A 19,615-nucleotide genomic window follows, 5' to 3' on the forward strand; every position below is an offset into this window, starting at 1 on the left:
GTCAGTCTGCCACCTTTTAGAAACCCTGCATTCACTTAGTGAAGTGTAAGGAAGGAGGATGGAAAGTTGATCATGCCCCAGATATTTAACTTACAGGAGTTTATGTGTTTTGCAGTAGAGGCGTTTGAAAAGAACTGGAAAATCGGTGCCAGTTTATTTGGTGCCAGCTTACGATGAATTTAGTCTGTGGTTTGCTATTCCTGAAACTGGTCTTCCAGAAAGACTCTAGGATTAAGTTGTTTCATCAAGGCAGTGTCTTTATTGAGTGGTCATTGTTTCAACTCTAATTTATTATTGATCTTTCAGGCCCACAGCAGCAGAACTTTTAAAATGCAAATTCTTCCAGAAAGCCAAGGTAACATGCTTAAAAACCCAAGTAAATCTGCTATTTTTAAAATCACTATGAATTTCAGTGTATCATATATGATGTCAAACCTTGGGAATATTTGTTTTGCAGAACAGAGAGTACCTGATTGAAAAGCTGCTTACAAGAACACCAGACATAGCCCAAAGAGCCAAAAAGGTAAGCGCCCTGAGCACTCTGGCCCCAGTGGGAGCCTCTCCCCCACCCAGGGAAGTGGAGCCTGTAGAAGAATAGAAAAAGATTTCCACATAATCAGGGTGTGTATTTAGAGGTCACTGGGTTAGTGATTACTCAGATAACTGCATTTTGCCTTTTGGTTACCTCAGGCTGCAGCTATGTGTTTGGGTGTAGAAACAATGTGAAACTCAAAATGATTTCATTTTTCCATGTATTGGCTTTGCTTAAAGAAGGTCAGAGGGGAGGGGAGGGGCTTGTGTTGAGACTAAAAGACTGGAGAGGTAAAATATCTTTGAATATCTTTTTTTAGGGGGTGGATTATACCAAAGATGAACAGTCATTTTTAATCAGCTTGAAATGACAAAGCGAAAAAAAAAAAAAAACCCTTTCGTTTTTAATAGTTATTTTGAATATCTGAGTGACAGAGTTTCTTTTCTCTAAAAGACCTTGATTTTTTCTGTAGTCTATGCTATGTTAACTAAATTATGTTAATAATTACCTAAAAAACTGGGTTTTAGATTTTTTAAAAAATGGTATGTATGTGTGAGTATATTTATGTGTTGACCCAGAGTTTTTCTTGTTTGTAATGATAGATTTTATTATGGTATGAAACTTAACAAAATTTAACCTCAGATTTGGTTTGGTTTAGTTTGATTTTAAAATTGTATTAGATATTTAAATTTAAAATGTTGATGTAGGCACAGATTTAGAAAGGGGAAGGTTCTTTTTATTTCCTTTTTTGTGATTAATACTTATAGGGGAAGTTGACGTGAATCTAAGTAGTCTGCTCTGTTAATAAAATTGGCCAAGAAATATATGCATGAGAGGTTGCATCTCGGATACCTAGGTAATAGTAACTTGGACTGTTAACGTCTAGACACTGCTTTTTCTAAATCACTGGGTATGAAATACATTTAGCTGATGCTTTCAAATTGCTTTAAATATTAGATTTTAAAATAGACTTCAAGAAATGACCCATCTTGTGTGGGTAACTGAGCCCGTCTTGTGTGGGTATCTGAGCCTGTCTCTAAGACCTGCAGAATTCTTTGGAATGGGCTTGTTCTCAGGCTGTGAGTCTGGGTAGTTGATGGGGGATCACTGGCCTGACTGTGGAGACGTGAGCCAGGGCTGGTCTCTGGGATGGCTCTGTAGTGAAAATTTAGCAATATTCCATCAGAGTGAGACCTCCCAAGGGGCAGCATAGAGAAGCCAGAGCTTCAGTTTGAGGCAGCAGAAAGTCGAGAGTACCCACCAGAGTGCGGGGACTCTGTCCAGAAGGCTTAAGGAGGTGCCTAGAGTGTTTGCCTGGGGTGTCGAGGTCTAGCATGGGGTCCTCTGATCAGATAACTAGAACATCAGCCACAGGTGAAGAAAGGTGTTAGAAAGCCACTAACGTGTACAGTGTGTGCCCCCAAAGGCCTTTGCTTCGGTTTCCCTCTGATGTCACCGTGTAGCTGCTCCCAGAGGGGCTTCCCAAGCCTGCGTCCTGCCCAGGCCACCCGCTCGGCCCCTTGTGCAGTGTTCCCCTCCCAGGCCGCACCTGCCTGTGCTTGGTGCTGCTCCCTGAGCCCCCTGGCCTCAGGACCCTGGGCTGATTTTGTATCAGAGGCCGCCTTCTTTGTCTTCTGAGTCCTCTCCACGTTTCCCTCTGCACCGTTTCTTGGAATGTTTCCTCCTGTTTTTAATTGAACATTTGCAGTAGATTTCTGTTAATAACTCCTCTCCTACCCCATTCCACCTTGGGCACTGCTGCTGCTGCTGCTAAGTCGCTTCAGTCCCATCTGACTCTGTGCGAGCCCATAGATGGCAGCCCACCAGGCTCCCCCGTCCCTGGGATTCTCCAGGCAAGAGCACTGGAGTGGGTTGCCATTGCCTTCTCCAATGCATGAAAGTGAAAAGTGAAAGTGAAGTCGCTCAGTCGTGTCCGACTCCCAGCGACCCTGTGGACTGCAGCCCACCTTGGGCACTAGTGCAAGGTTAACTGTCTAATCACGTCACTTAATTGCTCAAAAGTGGTTTCCAAAATTATTCAAAAGCAAATAAATGGGGGGAAACAAGTTGCGTATCAAATAAAGTGCAAGCTCCTTAGCCTTAAATTCATGGCACCATTTCACCTTCCCTCCTTATACCATTGATCCTTGAACAGCACACCAGCCCTCTGTGCAGTCAAAAATCCGAGCATTAATTTATAGTTTGCCCTTGGTGTATATGGTTCCTCTGTACCTGCACATTCACTGAATTGTGGATTGTGCTGTACTGTAGTGACCACTGAAAAAAATCCATATGTGAATGGACTTGCACATCAAACTCGTGTTGTTCAAGGGTCAGCTCTAATGTATACTGAGCTTAAAGCACCTCTAGTTCTTACTACATAACCCGTACTGCCCTTTGACACTTCATCAGCAGAGAACCTGCTCAGGCTGTCGCTTTCCTTTTTTTTTTTTTAAAGTTTAGATTACGTATTGTTACATATTACTGGGTTGTGCATTCCAAATTTCTTCTCGAATGTATCTTAACACAGAGCTCCTTTTGGGAGATGGTTTTCCAACCATGTCTTAATGCCCTTTTGTTTGCTCCTTGGTCTGAGACTTAAACCTCAGGGCTTGTCATTCATTCCTTCAGAAGGAAAATGGCCACACATTTTAAAGTCACACAGAAACGAATGTGAATTAGTTCTTTAAACATCATAATAGAAAAGAGAAGGGCCCCACAGTGATTTTATTCTGGCTCTCCAGCTTCATTAAGTTGGCTGTTTTCCTGTCATAATTCTCATTTTGAAGTGTAAGTTGGTTCTCAACTACACGCCATTCCTTGCCCGCGGGTTCCATGGCTGGTATGCCAGCCGGGACAGCATCCATCAAAATGCGTGTCTTGTTCATAGTAAGTGCCCGCAAATGTTCGTTGACTCAATGAATGCATGCTTCAGTGGGCCAAGGAAAAGCCATTTGAAACTCGTTTGTCACTCTCTTGAACCTCTCAAATGCCTGGCATATGCTTGTCCCTGGGCTTCCTGTTAATAATAAACCACCCTCCTTCTCCTGGGCTCATGATGTTGATAAGCATCTGTGCTGTTCCTCATTTGAAACCCCTCATGTGGGCTCGGCCACTAGGAAGTAAACACTATTTTAATCACCATGTGAATTGTAAACCTTTGTGGTAAGATGACTCTTTACATGTAGGTTCTTGAAGTGTTTAAGTAAATGTTAATTTAAAAATCGATACAGAGGAGCCGCTAGTACTGTTTGTGATACTCTTTCTTGGACTTGTCTTTATTGGCGTCTTCTCAGCTGTCTCCCTTCCTGTTTGCTGTGGTGCCCCTAGTAAACTGTGCTCTAGTTTCTTGCTTGGGGATATGTTCCTGAGAGGCTACTCTTTGTTAGTACCTTGATTTTTGTCTCCTCAGTTTATTGTTTTTAAAACAGAAACAGTTCATTGATACACCAGTGTTTACATGACAGCTGGGTGTGTTGACCAAGCTTTGGACATTTCGGGACCCAAGCTGTTTGAAATTCATTGTCATAAATCATCATCTCTGCTGCTCCTCCCTTATGGTGATCCAAGTTAAGAGCTGTTTGTCAATACGTGTTTTTCTGTATCATGAACAACCCTCATATTTAAGAGAGAGAGGGACTGGTATTGTAGCTGCCCTGAGGACGGCCCATGGAGCGCATCAGTGCAGTCGTTTGGTGTGAGACAAAGAGGCTTCTCATATTCATGATTGCCCCAAATGTGAAGCGTTAGTTGAGCGCCACATAGTTCCGTGTGGGTAGGTGATCTTGTCTGCATCCAGAATGACGCCTCTAAATCAGGAAAGCACATTAAAAAATAGAGACAGACCAGTGTGTCTTCTCTGGTAATTTAGTGACATAACATGATTTTGTGTTTTTGGATGTAAAAGTAAGTTCAGAAATTAAGGATATTTTTGGTTTTTTTTTTCCCCTGGAGGCAGAGAGTTTGGTCCATTCGAGGTCCTTTTGCTGAAAGATAGTACTGTTTGGGAATCAGTTTTGTTTATTTATTCATTGGCTCTGTTGGGTCTTTGTTGCTGCGTGCGGGCTTTCTCCAGTTGCAGGGGCCTCTGGGTGCAGAGCAGTCTCTAGGTGCGGACTCCGTAGCTGGGGCATGGGCTCAGTTGCCTCGTGGCATGTGGAATCTTCCCAGACCGGGGATCCAACCTGTGTCCCCTGCATTGGCAGGCAGATTCTTAATCACTGGACCACCAAGAAAGTGCTTAATTTTCTTTCACCTTGATTTTTCTGCCTGTGAAATGGAAATTCTTTCTGACCTCAGGAACGTGGTGAAGGGTAATGAGAGATTTGGTGTTTCTGGACCATAAGACACTGTAAATTCTAAATGAGAACATGCTAATAATGACCCAGGAGAACAGAGTAAGTGCAGCTGTATAACTTTTCAGCTTCTTCCTTATCCTTGTGCATGAGAAGAAAAGGCTTTATTTTCTTCTCATGTGGCTTTTTTAGGGGCCTGTCTCCAGCTGTCTTTTGGGTTTGAAAGCTTGACCGAGTATTGTTCCATCATTAACATTCCTGGAATCGCTGGGTGGAAAAGGTGTAAATCATTCTGTTAGAATCAGATGTAGATGCTTAGGACTCTGCACTTCCTGCAGGAGCATCTGAATATCAGAGTTGGCTGACGTCTTTGCTTTATGTTTGTGAAATAAACCTTGAGTCCCCACATACTCACACTCATATTCATACACTTGCTGTGGCTAAAGCTCACTCATGGCAGGACAGGGGCACCCTGCCTAAATGCCAACCCGCTTGGCTAAAAAGTAGGTTGGCCAGAGAAGGGATGAAGTAGGGATACACGGTGTGTCTTTTCAATATGGTTGTGTTTTCATGGGAAGTAGACTCACTGGAGGATTTATGGTTTGCATTTTCTTAATTATGAAATTGAGGAGTTAAAAATGGTTAGTGATTATCAGGGGGAAAGGGGTATTTTATCACTGCTACATTTGGGTGAAGCCATCGTGAACTCGAACTCGGATGGTATTTGTGGGTACCAGAATTTGTTATATCAGGCTCCGAGATTGGTTTTATATTAATGAGCCAAGGCTCCATGTGGTCCTTCTGTGTGTTTAGGAATCAGTAGGTAGGAATATTATAGTTCACATTTGAAACTTGACATGTATTGATAACTGGTACTGTTTTTACTTTTTATTTTGAAATAATTTCAGACTTACAAAAATGTTAGCAGAATAGTATAAACATTTCTCTGTATTTTCTCTCATGCTTTCTTTTGGAACGTTTCAAAGCTACAGACATGATGCCCTTTATCTTTAAATATACTTCAAGGACATTCTCTTATATCACAGTATGATTGTCAACATCAGGAGCCTAACACTGATGCAAAACTATTATTTAATTTTCAGATCTCATATAAATTCTGCCAGTGATAATTTACCTGGTGTAGGACCCAATCCAGGATCATTTAGTTTTATCTCTCCTTTAGTCTTCTTTAATCTGGAATGGTCTTTCTTTTTCTTTTACAACTGTGACACTTTTAAAGAGTACAGGACAGCTGTTTTGTAGTTTGGGTTTGTCTGGTAATTCTTCATGATTAGATGCAGGGCATGCATTTTTGATGGGACTATCTTGTAAGTGATGCCGTGTTCCTCTCTGCATATCATATTACAAGGCACATGATGATTTAATCCTTCATTGGTGATGTTATCATATGCTTAAGGAGTATCTGTCAGCTTCTTCACTGTAAGCACAATTAGCTCTTAATAGGAAGGACTCATTAATATTACATTCCCTCTTTATATTAAAACATTAAAAGGTAAAGTGAATGTATTTACTGTACTGGGTCGTTAGTCCCTTTTCGAGGAAACATTTCTGCTTTGTGGCAGTATGGTTGTACATTCACAGGATATAAACGACAGGATTTCTCTATAATTTCCCAGCAGCCTCACAGACAGTGAACGTTTTGCTAGCCTGTGATGTTCAGATTGAGGTGAGCGGTGAATGGTGCTGCTGCAGCCTCGGAACCAGGTCTGGAAGCGGAAGCATTTGAACCGGTGTCCTTTGTTGGCCGTGCTGCCTGGTCTTCCAGATGGAGCCAAGGACGCTGACTTGGTGCTGCCCTGGGGCTGAGAGGGTCCGCCCAGGGAGTCTGCCTTTGACTCACGCTGGACGCTCCATTCAACAGTGGCTGCTGTGGATATCATGTATTGATCAATAAGGAGAATAATTCTCGTGGATACCGCAGACAGGCAATTTAGAAATATGCAGTGAAACAGGAAGCAAGGAAAGAGGCCTTAAGGCAGGTGGGGGAGGAGGGGTGACGTGGGTGGCTGTTGCTGTTGCTCTGGGTAGAATGGAGTAAGAGCCCATGGAAGCCTGCCAAAAGAAGGAGAGAATGACCGTCATGATGTCATCGCCATTGTCCAAATGTTCTCTGCCTCATCAAGGCGCTGGCAGAGTTTGTGGGCCAGGGCATCCCCCTCCACAGCAATCCCCTCCACTGTGTAAAGTGGGGGACGTGTGTTTGTGAAGAGCCTAAGAACACTAGGAATTAAATACACATAGAACTGCTATGCTTTCACACCTGTTACATTGCTTTCAGAAATGCTTCCTTATTTATTTGAAACAACTGTGCTCCAAGATAGGTAGGCAGGGCAGGTATTATGTAATGCAGAGGAATGCATGAGAGCTGAAAAGATTTGCTTAAAGTCACATTGCTTAAAGAGGCAATTCTTCTTTCTGCTTTGGTGCTCTTTCCACTGAATTATACCTCAGAAGAAAGAAGAAAAGGGGGAGGAAAGAAGGAGATATAGATGGAGAGGGTGGGCAGGATTAAACAGCACAAATAGGAAAGGCAGGGCTTCCCTGGGGGCTTAGATGGTAAAGCATTTGTCTGCAGTGCAAGAGACCTGGGTTTGATCACTGGGTCAGAAAGATCCCCTGGAGAAGGGAATGCCCACCCACTCCAGTATTCTTGCCTGGAGAATTCCATGGACAGAGGAACCTGGTGGGCTACAGTGCATGGGGTCTCAAAGAGTCAGACACGACTGAGCGACCAGCACTTTCACTCTGCTGTCAGGAAAAGCAGGCTGTCGGGGAGGCACAGTTGTCGTTCTCAGAGCCCGCAGTCTGCTCTTTAATACACATGATGGTGATGGAGGGGGAGTCCATGCCATTCGTGGGCACAAGGAGAACCCTGCAGACTTCATTGTAGGAACGTGGTGAGTTTGCCAGGGTTTTTGCAGATACGGAGACAATAATGTGATAAAAGGGCTTTGGGGATTCTAAAGGGAAGAGAAATGGCTAGTAGGAGTTTGGTAGCATTAGCTGTTGTTAACACCGGCCAGAGGCTAGGTGTCTCATTCATAAAATGGGGGAGGTAATAAAAACCCACCTCATGCTTTTGAGGACTAAGTAAGGTAAGCGTAGAAAGTGTATAGCATGATAGTTGGCACAAAATAGTAAATGACTATAAATCTAATTATCATAATCATGGTAAATTTTATTATTTTCATAATCACATATATGGCTTTACTGGGCTTCCCTGGTGGCTCAGATGGTAAAGAATCTGCCTGCAATGCAGGAGACCTGGTTTTGATCCCTGGGTCGGGAAGATCCCCTGGAGAAGGAAATGGCAACTTACTCCAGTATCCTCTCCTGGAGAGTTCCATGGAGAGAGGAGCCTGGCAGGCTGTAGTCCATGGGGTCGGAGAGTCGGACAGGACTGAGCGAGAGACACACACACACACACACACACAGACACACACACACACAGCTTTACTATTACGGTTTTATTATAATATCACTGTTGGTTTTTTGTAACCTTTTCACACACACACACACAGCTTTACTATTACAGTTTTATAACATCACTGTTGGGTTTTTGTAACCTTTTTTCACTCCTGCCGCTGGGGTACCACTGCTGCCATCCCTGTTTCTGCTGCAATAAGGGCTGCTGCCATTACGACCACTGCTGCCAATAGTGGACACAGGGTGCGCAGACAGATAAAAGGATACAGTGCAGCCACTGCGGCTTGCCCTTCAGTGGGGAATATAGTTCCTGCATCTCAAGACCTGGAAAACTCAGAGAGCAGCAGGGAATAAATGCCTTAGGATATGGGTATAGAATGTCCTACAAGAATGGAAAAGGTCTTGGAGCTGGTTCGTGGGGGAAAGTGGGAAAGGGAGAAAGGGGGACCCATAGTTACTGTGGGTCTTCACGCACATGCACAACCCTTGGTTTACACCTATCTCGTTACTAAGTTCAGTTCAGTCGCTCAGTCGTGTCCAACTCTTTGCGACCCCATGGACTGCAGCACACCAGGCCTCCCTGTCCATCACCAACTCCCAGAGTTTACTCAGGCTCATGTCCATTGAGTCCTTGTAATAATCAGTGAAGTCCTGAGTAACAGGATAGAGGTATAATATGTTAGATTGTTACAGCTTGTTAAGAAAAAGCTATACATTTTGAAGAATGAGTGAAAAAGAGCAACCAAGACCATGAATATCTCCTGATTTGTGATTCTTCCATTTGCAGACCTGAGAATTGAGACCTAGGTTGGTTGGGCCCTGACCCACTTCATGCTGTCATAGAGTAGCCAAGTCTGAAGCCAGGCTCCCCGTTTGCTACCATTTTGTCGCTTCTTTTAGTTGATAAAGAGGGAAAATGGGTTTGAATTTTTGTAAAATTGCTTTGCGCTTCCCCCTTCTTGGAAGCTTATCATTAATTTATAAGATGTTGAAGTTTATACATTATCAAGCAACCGGAGAAGAAATTAGCTGATTAATGGGTGGATTTTAGTTTTGTTCCAGGTCTGCCCGGTAGAGGGCGGCAGTGGGTTCTAATTCTGTGTGGTTATGAACTGCAGGCTGACCCAGCTTGGCTGAAGGTCTCAGGTTTGCTCAGAGAAGGATCTAAAGTATGTTAGGTCTCTTCTGAGCTACTAGGTACTAGTACTGAGTACTAGGCACCTCTATCAGATTTTCTTTTTTTCTTTTGGGCAGGAGGTTGAAGGGTGATGGTTTAGGTATTTCTTGTTATTACCACTTATCACTTTAAATTACATTTCCTATTAACAAATCACAGTAATCTGACATGCATTTTATATAATTCATCTCCAAAAGAAAAATCTCAGTTTTGAAGATAATTGTATTTTGTGGTCAAATTAATACAGTTTTGGGCGATGAAGACATTTCCAGAAAGTTCACTGGCCCCTGCAGTTCTCCTCAGAGCCAGATCAGTAAAGAAGGAGGGAGTCAAAGTGCATAACTGGGAAGAAGTGGACAGAACTCTGTGTGTCACCACATGAATTATGGGTTTAACGTAAATACTCCTGATGCTCTAAGTAGGTTTGAGGATGCGTGTTCCATCACTGCTTTGTGTTTCTTTCTGCATTCCTCATGTTTTAAAATAGCCATTATGTGAATACGGGCTTCCCAGGTGGCTCAGTGGTAAAGAATCCTCCTGCCAAATAGGAGACCTGGGTTTGATCCCTGGGTCAGGAAGATCCCTTGGAGTAGGAAATGGCAACCCACTCCAGTATTCTTGCTTGGGAAATCTCATGGATAGAGGAACCTGGCGGGCTACAGTCCATGGGGTCTAAAAGAGTCAGACACAGCTTAGCAACCAAACAACAGCAGCAGCAACTGGGAATTTATTGTACTGAGGAACGCATGTTCACAGGGAGGACTTTGGTGATTTGGGGGTGTTACTTTTCCTATCTTAAAGCTGAAAGAACAGTTGGCCAAAGGTTAAAGTTATTGATTTAACTGGACAGATGTTCCCAGAGTGTAAGCTCATTGTTTTCAAAAATTTTAATGCATTGCTTTTAGGCAGGTTAGAATGCAGACTCTTTGGTCAGAAAAGTGCTTTAGGCCACTAGGGGGTGCTATCAGAATAGTTAATTTCCTCAGAGTCTCTGGCCAGGAATTGCTTCCCAGTGTGTAAAAACCCTTGTAGATGTTTTCCTTTTGCTCTGTGCCTGATATAAGGAGCTTGACTGGTGTTTATGCTGTGAGTGAATTAGGCAGAGCGGAGGATAGAGGAAAAACGAAGAGAAAAAAGAATCATACATCACTTTCAGTTCTGTTGGTGAATTGAATTTAAAAATTCATACATTCTGGGTCAGTGGCCTCTTTCTGGTGACATTTGATTTAGAGCAGAGAGGATCCACTCTGGAAACTGTGATTTGCTAACCCCGCTGGCCTCATTTAGGACAAATGTTTGTATTTTCAGATTGAGGTCTCTTTTAAAAATACCAGTGGCTTAAGAGAGCATTTTAAACTTTTACTGATCTTGGAGGTCCACTTTTAGAAATTTAAACATAATGACATTCTGAAAATATTATCAGAGCTACTGTTCATACAGATGAACTTGTAGAGAACTGATTGTGTTCTGTTACCAGAAATGAATCAGCGGAATCAATGGCCTTATTTCGCATCCAGTTGGATTTCTGAGATCTGTGTGTTCAAATGCATTATGTGCTTCATTTTTGCCTTTGGGAAATTTGATAACTTTTTCCAAAGCTTGTATGCCTCTGCTAACTTTTTGAAACGTAATTGGCACGCGTGTGCCAGGAGGAGAGCCGCCTGCCTGCCTGCCTAGTGTTCGCTGAGTGTTACTGATAATATACTGATTGCCATTAAGAAAGTTTGTCTTTATTCACTGTTACAACTCATACTAATACCATTTCTTTTAAAGCATATCACTTCTTTTAAAAGTAGATGAACCGTGAGGAACGGAAAGGAATTTGGCTGTGGTTACAGAAAAGCTAGTGTAAAAACTTAGCAGATGCCTTTTTGAACTTGTGAGAATTCTAATACGATTGTTCCCTCTGCCTGGTTTAAAACGTCAGTGGCCTCTTGTCAATTACAGGGTAAGTAAGTGTCAAGTTCCTGCCACTGATTAAGTTCCATGTTACTTGTAGGGTTGGGCTTCCCTGGTGGCTCAGTGGTAAAGAATCTGCCTGTGATGCAGAAGACGTGGATTCAGTCGCTGGGTCAGGAAGATCCCGTGGAGAAATGGCAACCCTTTCCTGTACTCTTGCCTAGGAAATCCCATGGACAGAGGAGCCTGGTGGGCTACAGTCCATGGGGGTCGAACAGACATGACTGAGCGGCCAGACGCCAACAGCACTTGCAGGGTGCGGCCACACAAAGCTCCTGTGATGTGTGTCTGGCCGCCTATCCAGCTTTTCATGGGCCACTTGCCACCTCACCCTGGACACACGCTTATAGTTACTGACTCTTCTCCTTTCCAGTCAACACACTCCTGAAATCCCACGCGCGTTTCCCATGAAGGCGCATGTACTGGTCCCTCTCTTTTCGCTTCTCCCTGAACTTGTATCTTCCAGGCACTATCACCTCTTTAGCGGAGCTTCCTCATGGCAACACCTCCCCCCCTCAGCCCTGCACTCCAGACAGCTCATCCTTCCTTCTTTCCTGCTGCTTCTGAACCTTGTTGCACTTGGCATCATCGGTCGTTTATTTCCTCACACTTTTGCCTTCTAGACTGTGAGCCCTTGGGTGCAGGCCTGGTGTCATATTATCCCCCAGTACCCAGCATAGTATCTTGGTCAATCAGTAAGTATCTCTGGAATTAAAGTTCGGCAAGCAAGGTTGTGAATTTTCCATGACAGGCTTTGTGGGAGTTGACGTGAGAGCGTGAGCGGGGACAGAGTGAATCTGCTTCTGGTTTTGCAGGAGAATTGTTAAGGTGTTTTTCAGTTGGCGCTCCATCCTTGTATTTCAAGTCTGTGACTCGGAGTTTATCTGATCTTAGGTTGAAACTCCTTTGTTGTCTCCAATTTGCTAAGAGTCTTGGGTGAGCCAATTAATTCTATTTACCTTTGCCCCCTTGTCATAAAACGGAATGGTTAGATTTTATTGTCTAACAGTTGTGTATTATCCACTTTGGACTATTTGACCGTGAAAATGCCATCCCTGGCACTCAGCATATTTCCATATTGTAATTTTCCTCACCTAGTCAGTATGCATATAAGTTTTCCTGTTACCGGAAGCCACGTCTAATTAGGAATATATTTTGAAACTACATTTAAATCGGTTTTTAGTACTCTTTCATTCTGGATTACCTGTTAACTTATTTCCTCATTTTAGGGGAAATGATTAGATTGCACCCTTATATCATGATTCTGTAAATCTTTAAAACAAGGCCGACATTATGGAAAAGGGAAGGGGAAAGAGATAGAAAATGACAGAACTTCTGTACTTAATTCAGAACAAGAGAGCTCCGTTTCCGTGGAAGGAATGCATGTGTTTTGCCCTCTTTCCTCCCTGTGCTGGGCTGTGCTTAGTTGCTCAGCCAAGTCTGACTCTTTCGACCCCATGGACTGTAGCCCACCAGGCTCCTCTGTCCGTGGGGATTCTCCAGGCAAGAATACTGGAGTGGGTTGCCTTGCACTCCTCCAGGGGATCTTCCCAGCCCAGGGATCGAACCCAGGTCTCGCCGCATTGCAGGCATTTTCCTCCCTAGCCCCTTACCAAGTTGTGTAATGAAATGAGAGGCCAGCAGAGGGCATGGTGTACATGCTTAAAAAAGCATGGAGAGTCGGGTGTAGGGCTCTGCTCATTCTGTTAATCTGATTTGATTGGCATAATAGAGATGCATGACTGTTGTTTTTTTTAATTGAGTAGTAGTTTTTAAAATTTCTTACTTTGAAATTCAGTAATTTTAAAAGGTATCAAAATTCAAGAGGCCCAGTTGCGGTTGTGCTTTGATATAGGATTTTCTAAGTTTCCCATTAAAATTAGTCCCACAGATTCAAATACTGATTTGAAAGAGTATATTGGTTTTCCTGACATACACACATACGGAAAGGCAAGGAGTGTTTGTAAAACTTACAAAGCAATAACAAGCTAAGAAATTCAAACAACAGCCTTTAATTTAACCCAAATTTAAAAGACCATTTGAAATTGTTTTGATTGTTGTGCAACCAGCTTGTTGGCTGATTATGTCAGCTGGGGAGGAACTGGGAAGGTCCTGCTTTGTCCAGACCAGAAGGACCCCTTAGGGAATAAGGACAAGGTGCTGAGCGGTGGGCTTTTCTCTGACTTTATGGAAAGCAGAAGGAGGTAGATGAAGGAGAGAAGGAAAGAGGAAGATGAGAAATCAAGCTTGGAAAGAAGCAGAAAAGGCCTGGAGAGAGGGGAAGGCACTTGGTCAGGAAGCAGGGATCCATGGAAGTCTGTGATTGGAAGTTCACGACCAAGCGTGGGCTGAGCAGACAGGCCCCAGCCTGACCCTGGCTCTGGCGCTCACTCCAGGGTAGCCCGGAGGGTCCGCTGAATGCCCTGTGCTGCATCTGTGAAACGCAGACTGTTCAGGGCTTCCCACTGACGGTCCGGGGCGAAAACCAGAGTCCTTCCTCAGGCCTCTAGGGTTTGGAATGGTCTAGTCCCTTTCTCACCTTCAGCGCTTGCATTCTCCGTGGGTCTCCACGTGTCTATGGCCTGGGGCTCTTAGAGGAGCTGCTTGCCTCTGTGTTTGGAAGTGTTAGCCCTTCCATCCTTAGCTGACCTCAGTCTCAGCTCTGTCATTTCTCCAGAAAACAGAATTGGAATTATGCTGTGTTTACTGCTCTGTGATCTACCTCCATTTTCATTTAAGATACCTGTGGGCACTTTTTGGTGTCAACATAGATTTATACAGTCATTTTAAATGACAGTATAATATTCTGCTACAAGAGTTACTATGATTAATAATGAGTTATTTCTTGATGGACAGTTAGATCATTTCCTTTTTTTTTTTTTTTTATCATTAACCATACTGGAATGATGGAGAAGGAAATGGCAACCCACTCCAGTATTCTTGCCTGGAGAATTCCATGGACAGAGGAGTCTGACGGGCTACAGTCTATAGGAAGGAGTTGGACACGACTGAGCAGTTTTCACTCCCTTCACATGCTGGAATGAACATCATTGTACGTGTGTTGCTGCATGTGATGTTACCTGTTTTGTTAGGATATGTTCCTAGGGGTGGAATTGCTTGGTCCAGCTTGGTCAAAGAGTATATGCCTTATAATGATCGATGTCTGGTGGCTTATTGATGTCTAAAGTGGGAGTCTTGGTAGTTGAAATCTCACACTGAGCCTCAGGTCTCTCATCTGCAGAGTACTATATTACTTACACCATGCTTAGTCCGGTACTTAGCATTTGATATTCAGTATTATTACTTATTTACTTTTGGTATTGAAATGTTTTCCCTGTACATTTATTTTCAGTCTTTCTTAGATCTGCAGTCAGCTATTTTGTAGAGAGCATGAGAGAACTTCTAGCAGTTTTGCAACCTTGAGACTTTCAGTAACTTTAGGAGAGATTAGAATTCACCATGATCGATAGAGAGCCTATTATGGAGGGCCCAGCTTGGGATCCTAAAGTCTTAGAGCCAGTAAAGGTAGTTCAGAGAGAGCTGTTGGTGGTGAGAAGTATGGCAAGCCCTATTCTTCTTCAGCCTGCCCTTGGGTAAGGAATTATTTTCAGCGTGGGGACGAGGCTGAGCATCCCGTGTTACAAGGTGTTTCTGCCCATTATTCTGTCACTTCGATCTCTTCTGTTCAGAACAAACAAATGATAAACCAGCTGCCAGCCTGTGAATAATGATCAAACCATTTCCGTCATCCCTGGGTTTATGGTTTGGAATTCTCATTATGAGGTCTGATGTCAGCCATTTGCGCTGTTGGCCATGCCCAGCATCTATGCTTGAAGGGTGGTACCACACAATTTGGATACTGAGCTCTGCCTCTTTTTTTTTTGCTTTTGTTATATACCCATGTCCTGGTTCAGATCCCCTACGATCTTAACCACATTATAGCTTTTAAAATTGTAACCCCCGTTTTTTTCTGAATCATTGCATAGTATTATTATTTTTCTTTATAATTTTATTTATTTATGGCTGTGCTGAGTCTTTGCTGCTGTGTGGGCCCACAGGGGCTATTCTCTGTTTGCGGAGCATGGGCTTCTCATTGCGGTGGAGTCTCTTGTTGCGGAGCACGGGCTTTGGGGCACTTGGGGTTCAGCAGTTGCGACACGTAGGCTCTAGAGCGCAGCCTCTATGGTTGTGGTGCCTGGGTTTAGTTGCTCGGCAGCATGTGGGATCTTCCTGGATCAGGGATCGAACCCACGTCTCCTACATTGGCAGATGGATTCTTTACCACCGAGCCGCCAGGGCAGTCCCATAGCGTGTTTTTTAAAAAGTATAAGCTTGAGATTATACTTCCCCCTGGCTGCCCTCTGGCTGACTTTAAACCTTAGGGGAACTCAGGTTCTTGGAGCCTTGCTTTTCTCACCTTCCCAAACTCCAAGACTTTTGTGACATTTAAATGTGACAGTTTATATCAGATGCTTTTACAGCATCTGTAACATAGCAGGGATTCATTACTGCCTATGCCTTCGTCTCCTTCCCTCGCTGTGCATCAGGGGACGTTTTGCAAGGAAGGAGGGCGTATTCCACGAGTGAGCAGGAGGAAGTATTTAAATGTCATGTGAGGATTGTCTTTTATTTTCTCAAGGAAATTAAAGTCTAAAGTTAGTGAATTGCATCCCTCTATTTCCTTCCCTCTTCCTGTCTCTGTAGAACCTCAGCTGCTAACCCTTGTTCTTCAAATAAAACTGTTCTCCTTCTGACAACACACACAGTCGTACTAGTTTCCTTGAGGACTTCAGATTACTGAAGTTTGACTGGAACTCTATTATTTATTCCTGTTTTAATATTACAATTTCTAGTTCCTTTGTTTACTTAACGAAAATTTAAGTTACAATTGGGAAGCTTCCCTATTTAATGTATTTTTAACAACTATAATGAGCTTATCTGTTAAGTTCAGTTCAGTCGCTCAGTCGTGTCCGACTCTTTGCAACCCCATGAATCGCAGCACGCCAGGCCTCCCTGTCCATCACCATCTCCCGGAGTTCACTCAGACTCATGTCCATCGAGTCACTGATGCCATCCAGCCATCTCATCCTCTGTCGTCCCCTTCTCCTCCTGCCCCCAATCCCTCCCAGCATCAGAGTCTTTTCCAGTGAGTCAACTCTTCGCATGAGGTGGCCAAAGTACTGGAGTTTCAGCTTTAGCATCATTCCTTCCAAAGAAATCCCAGGGTTGATCTCCTCCAGAATGGACTGGTTGGATCTCCTTGTAGTCCAAGGGACTCTCAAGAGTCTTCTCCAACACTACAGTTCAAAAGCATCAATTCTTCGGCGCTCAGCTTTCTTCACAGTCCGACTCTCACATCCATACATGACCACAGGAAAAACCATAGCCTTGACTAGACGGACCTTAGTCGGCAAAGTAATGTCTCTGCTTTTGAATATACTATCTGTTAGAATAAAGTAAAAGTTTTGTGAAATAAATGACTTCTAAGCCAGCCCCTCCCCCACTGAAGTTTTCTGTGATCGGATCGTACTTCCTGGAAGCCTCTTGCTTTTCTCTTATTCACCACCTTGAGCGATATTCTGTCCTTTTTCCTTACAGAAGCTTACTACCTAGTTGTTCTAATACCCAGATACCCAGGCTCCTTAACCAGAGATCAGCGTTCAGTGGGTCTGGGGCCCTGACCCAGGACTCTTCGGTTTTCATGAGCAGGTCAGTCAGTGGTTATATTGGGGACTGAGACAAGTCTTCTGGTCTGTCTCAGGTTTGGAAGGAAATTATAGTGCTAAGCTCACTTCACAAAAAACTTATAGTCCTTCCTCCCCACCCCACAATTATTTAGCCACACAACTAGAGGGCCTATATTTCGTCTTCTCTTTCTTCCTTTTTCTTACTCACCTTTGGGGTGTGTGGTCCCTTCCTCTGTGTCATTTATACTCTGAACTCTGCTGGAGCAGCCCCTTATAGTTGTTGCCTTTAAGACCTATCTTATCAGCCTTCCATCACTTGCTCACTGGGCTATCCATGTGAAGTAGGGCTTTGATGTCTTCTTAAACTGGCTTCTTGGGGTGTTGCTTAAGAGATCTTGTATTGCCTATTCAGGTGGACCTGTCTGTCTGGAGAGTGCTCTCATTTTACTGGCATTATTAATATAGGCACCAGTTTCTGCCTTCCTCCTAATGCTGGTTTCTTCAGTGCATAATATATGAAGGTGTGGGGGCAGTCTCAATGTTGAGGTGGCAGGATGGATGGATGAGCCTTTGGCATACCCATGTGCAGAGTTGTTGGGGAGTTCGTATCTGGGCAGTGAAGAGAAGGTCAGGAAATAGCTGTGGGCTCACACTATCGGAGAGTTTCTAATAGTGGAAACTGTCCAGAGATTAAATAGACTGGAATTAAAATCATGAAGGACCCACAGGACTGAGACCCTAGCTGTCATCTCCACCAGCGCTTCCTGACCAGTGGCCAGAGCACAGCAGTGGACGGTGAGTGGGTGACCAATGAGCCAGGCCCCTGATCACCGCATTGCTCAGGGCAGTTGAGCAGGGCTTGGGATGCCTGCTGTTCTGGGGTCAGTTGCTGTAAATCAAGTCTAGCATGTCATCCCATCCACTATATAAATATTATTATTTTCTGTATGTGCCATAAGGTGACTAGTTTGTGACATAATCATCCAAACCACTGACTATTAATATGCTATGAAACATCAAAGAAAAAAAAAACTTCATCTGAAGTTTAAAATTTTGAATATAGGAGATTCTGAGAAAGCTTCGGAATTCAAAGAACTCAGTTTGGAAACTGCTGGTCTGAACCTGTCCTCCTGGTGTAGAGACCAGATATTGAGTTCTCTGGAGATTTAATGGATTTTTCAATCAGTGACCAAGATCTTGATCACTGCTGTTGGTTCCTGGTTTAGTGCTGTTTCTTTTTATATTGGATACACCGAAGCCAGCTGACGAAAATGAGATGCATTAGTAGGTTAGAGCTTCACTGACGAGCAGGACCGTCTTGCTTGGCCATCTTCACTACTTACCGTGTTCTGTGACAAACTCCCTGCTTCGTAGATGCTGGCCAAATGAATGAATGTGATGAGGTTTATTTTTGACTCTACTGGGAAGTTGGGCCAGATGTCTTTCAACCCTCCTGCAATGACTATTTATTTCTTATTTCTTATTACCAGTGTTTGGAGGGATCAGGGCAGGTTTGTTTCTGTTGGAATTGAGCATGGTGCAAGGTCTGACATTACATTTTAGATTTAAACTTCCAAGAACCTTAGAAAATACAGAATAATATAAAAGGGGAATTCCAATAAATACTGAAAACTTCCCTTTGAATTTATAAATGGAAAATCACTAATTTTTGAAGTGAATTTTTCTTATTTTAGACTATATTTTTCCCTTATTGTGTGCATCTGAGAAATAAAATAAGTTGAGTGTCCCAGTAATGGGATCCTACCTTAAGCATAGATTATACTGCATTTCTGGGTTCAAAGAAAGTGAAGACAATTATGTAAGGATCCAAAAACAGGGAAAAAGAAACAGCTGGAGGTTGAAAGGTAGGTGGGTGTTACCTGTGAGGGTGGATGCCTGTATTAACTCTGCAGCAACAAGGGAAGAGAGCTAACCGATGTTTGTTTAGCCCATGCACTGATTTTAATTTATTTTGAAGTTTGACAACTAAAAGTTGAGCTAGGACTCCTGAATTTAGCTGATAAACTCCTGACTTGGAAGATGGGTAAAATGTAGATGGTGCCTCTTGAATTCTGGTAGAAGCAAACACAAATATTCTTTGGAGGAACACTTACCTCCAAATAAAAATAAAACATTAAAAGTAACTAATTTATGTGCCACTCCAAAGAAAGTCAGATATGGGAATTATCTTATGCTTTCTATTAAAAAAGACTGTATATGAAATATTTAAAGAAATAGAAAATAGAATTCTGAAAAGGAACAAATACAGTATCAAAAGTGATCAGCAGATCTGAAAAATAAACATTTTAGATATGAATTTTATAACTGTTAAAGTAAGAGAAATAAAAACCATCAGTGGAAGGTCTTAGATGAAAAAAAATTTGGTAATTAGACACAGATGAAAAGAGAATTGATAAAGTGAAGAAATTACCAAGAATGCAACATGGGCAGATAGAAAGATGAAAATAGACAGAGAGGTTAATAACATACAGAATAGAATAAGAAATTGTGACATAAA

The 19,615-nt window shown here is 43.0% G+C and overlaps 1 protein-coding gene across 1 annotated transcript in view; it reads left to right on the forward strand.

Annotated features, from left to right (window-relative positions):
* STK39 (serine/threonine kinase 39) overlaps positions 1 to 19,615 on the forward strand; it is a 323,108-nt gene that overhangs the window by 135,557 nt on the left and 167,936 nt on the right. The window contains exons 9-10 of the mRNA XM_069577324.1: positions 307 to 355; positions 458 to 523. Coding sequence (XP_069433425.1) covers positions 307 to 355; positions 458 to 523 — 115 coding nt within the window. The remainder of the gene's footprint in view (positions 1 to 306; positions 356 to 457; positions 524 to 19,615) is intronic.

The sequence above is a fragment of the Ovis canadensis genome, chromosome 2 (assembly GCF_042477335.2).
Source record: "Ovis canadensis isolate MfBH-ARS-UI-01 breed Bighorn chromosome 2, ARS-UI_OviCan_v2, whole genome shotgun sequence".
NCBI lineage: Eukaryota > Metazoa > Chordata > Mammalia > Artiodactyla > Bovidae > Ovis > Ovis canadensis.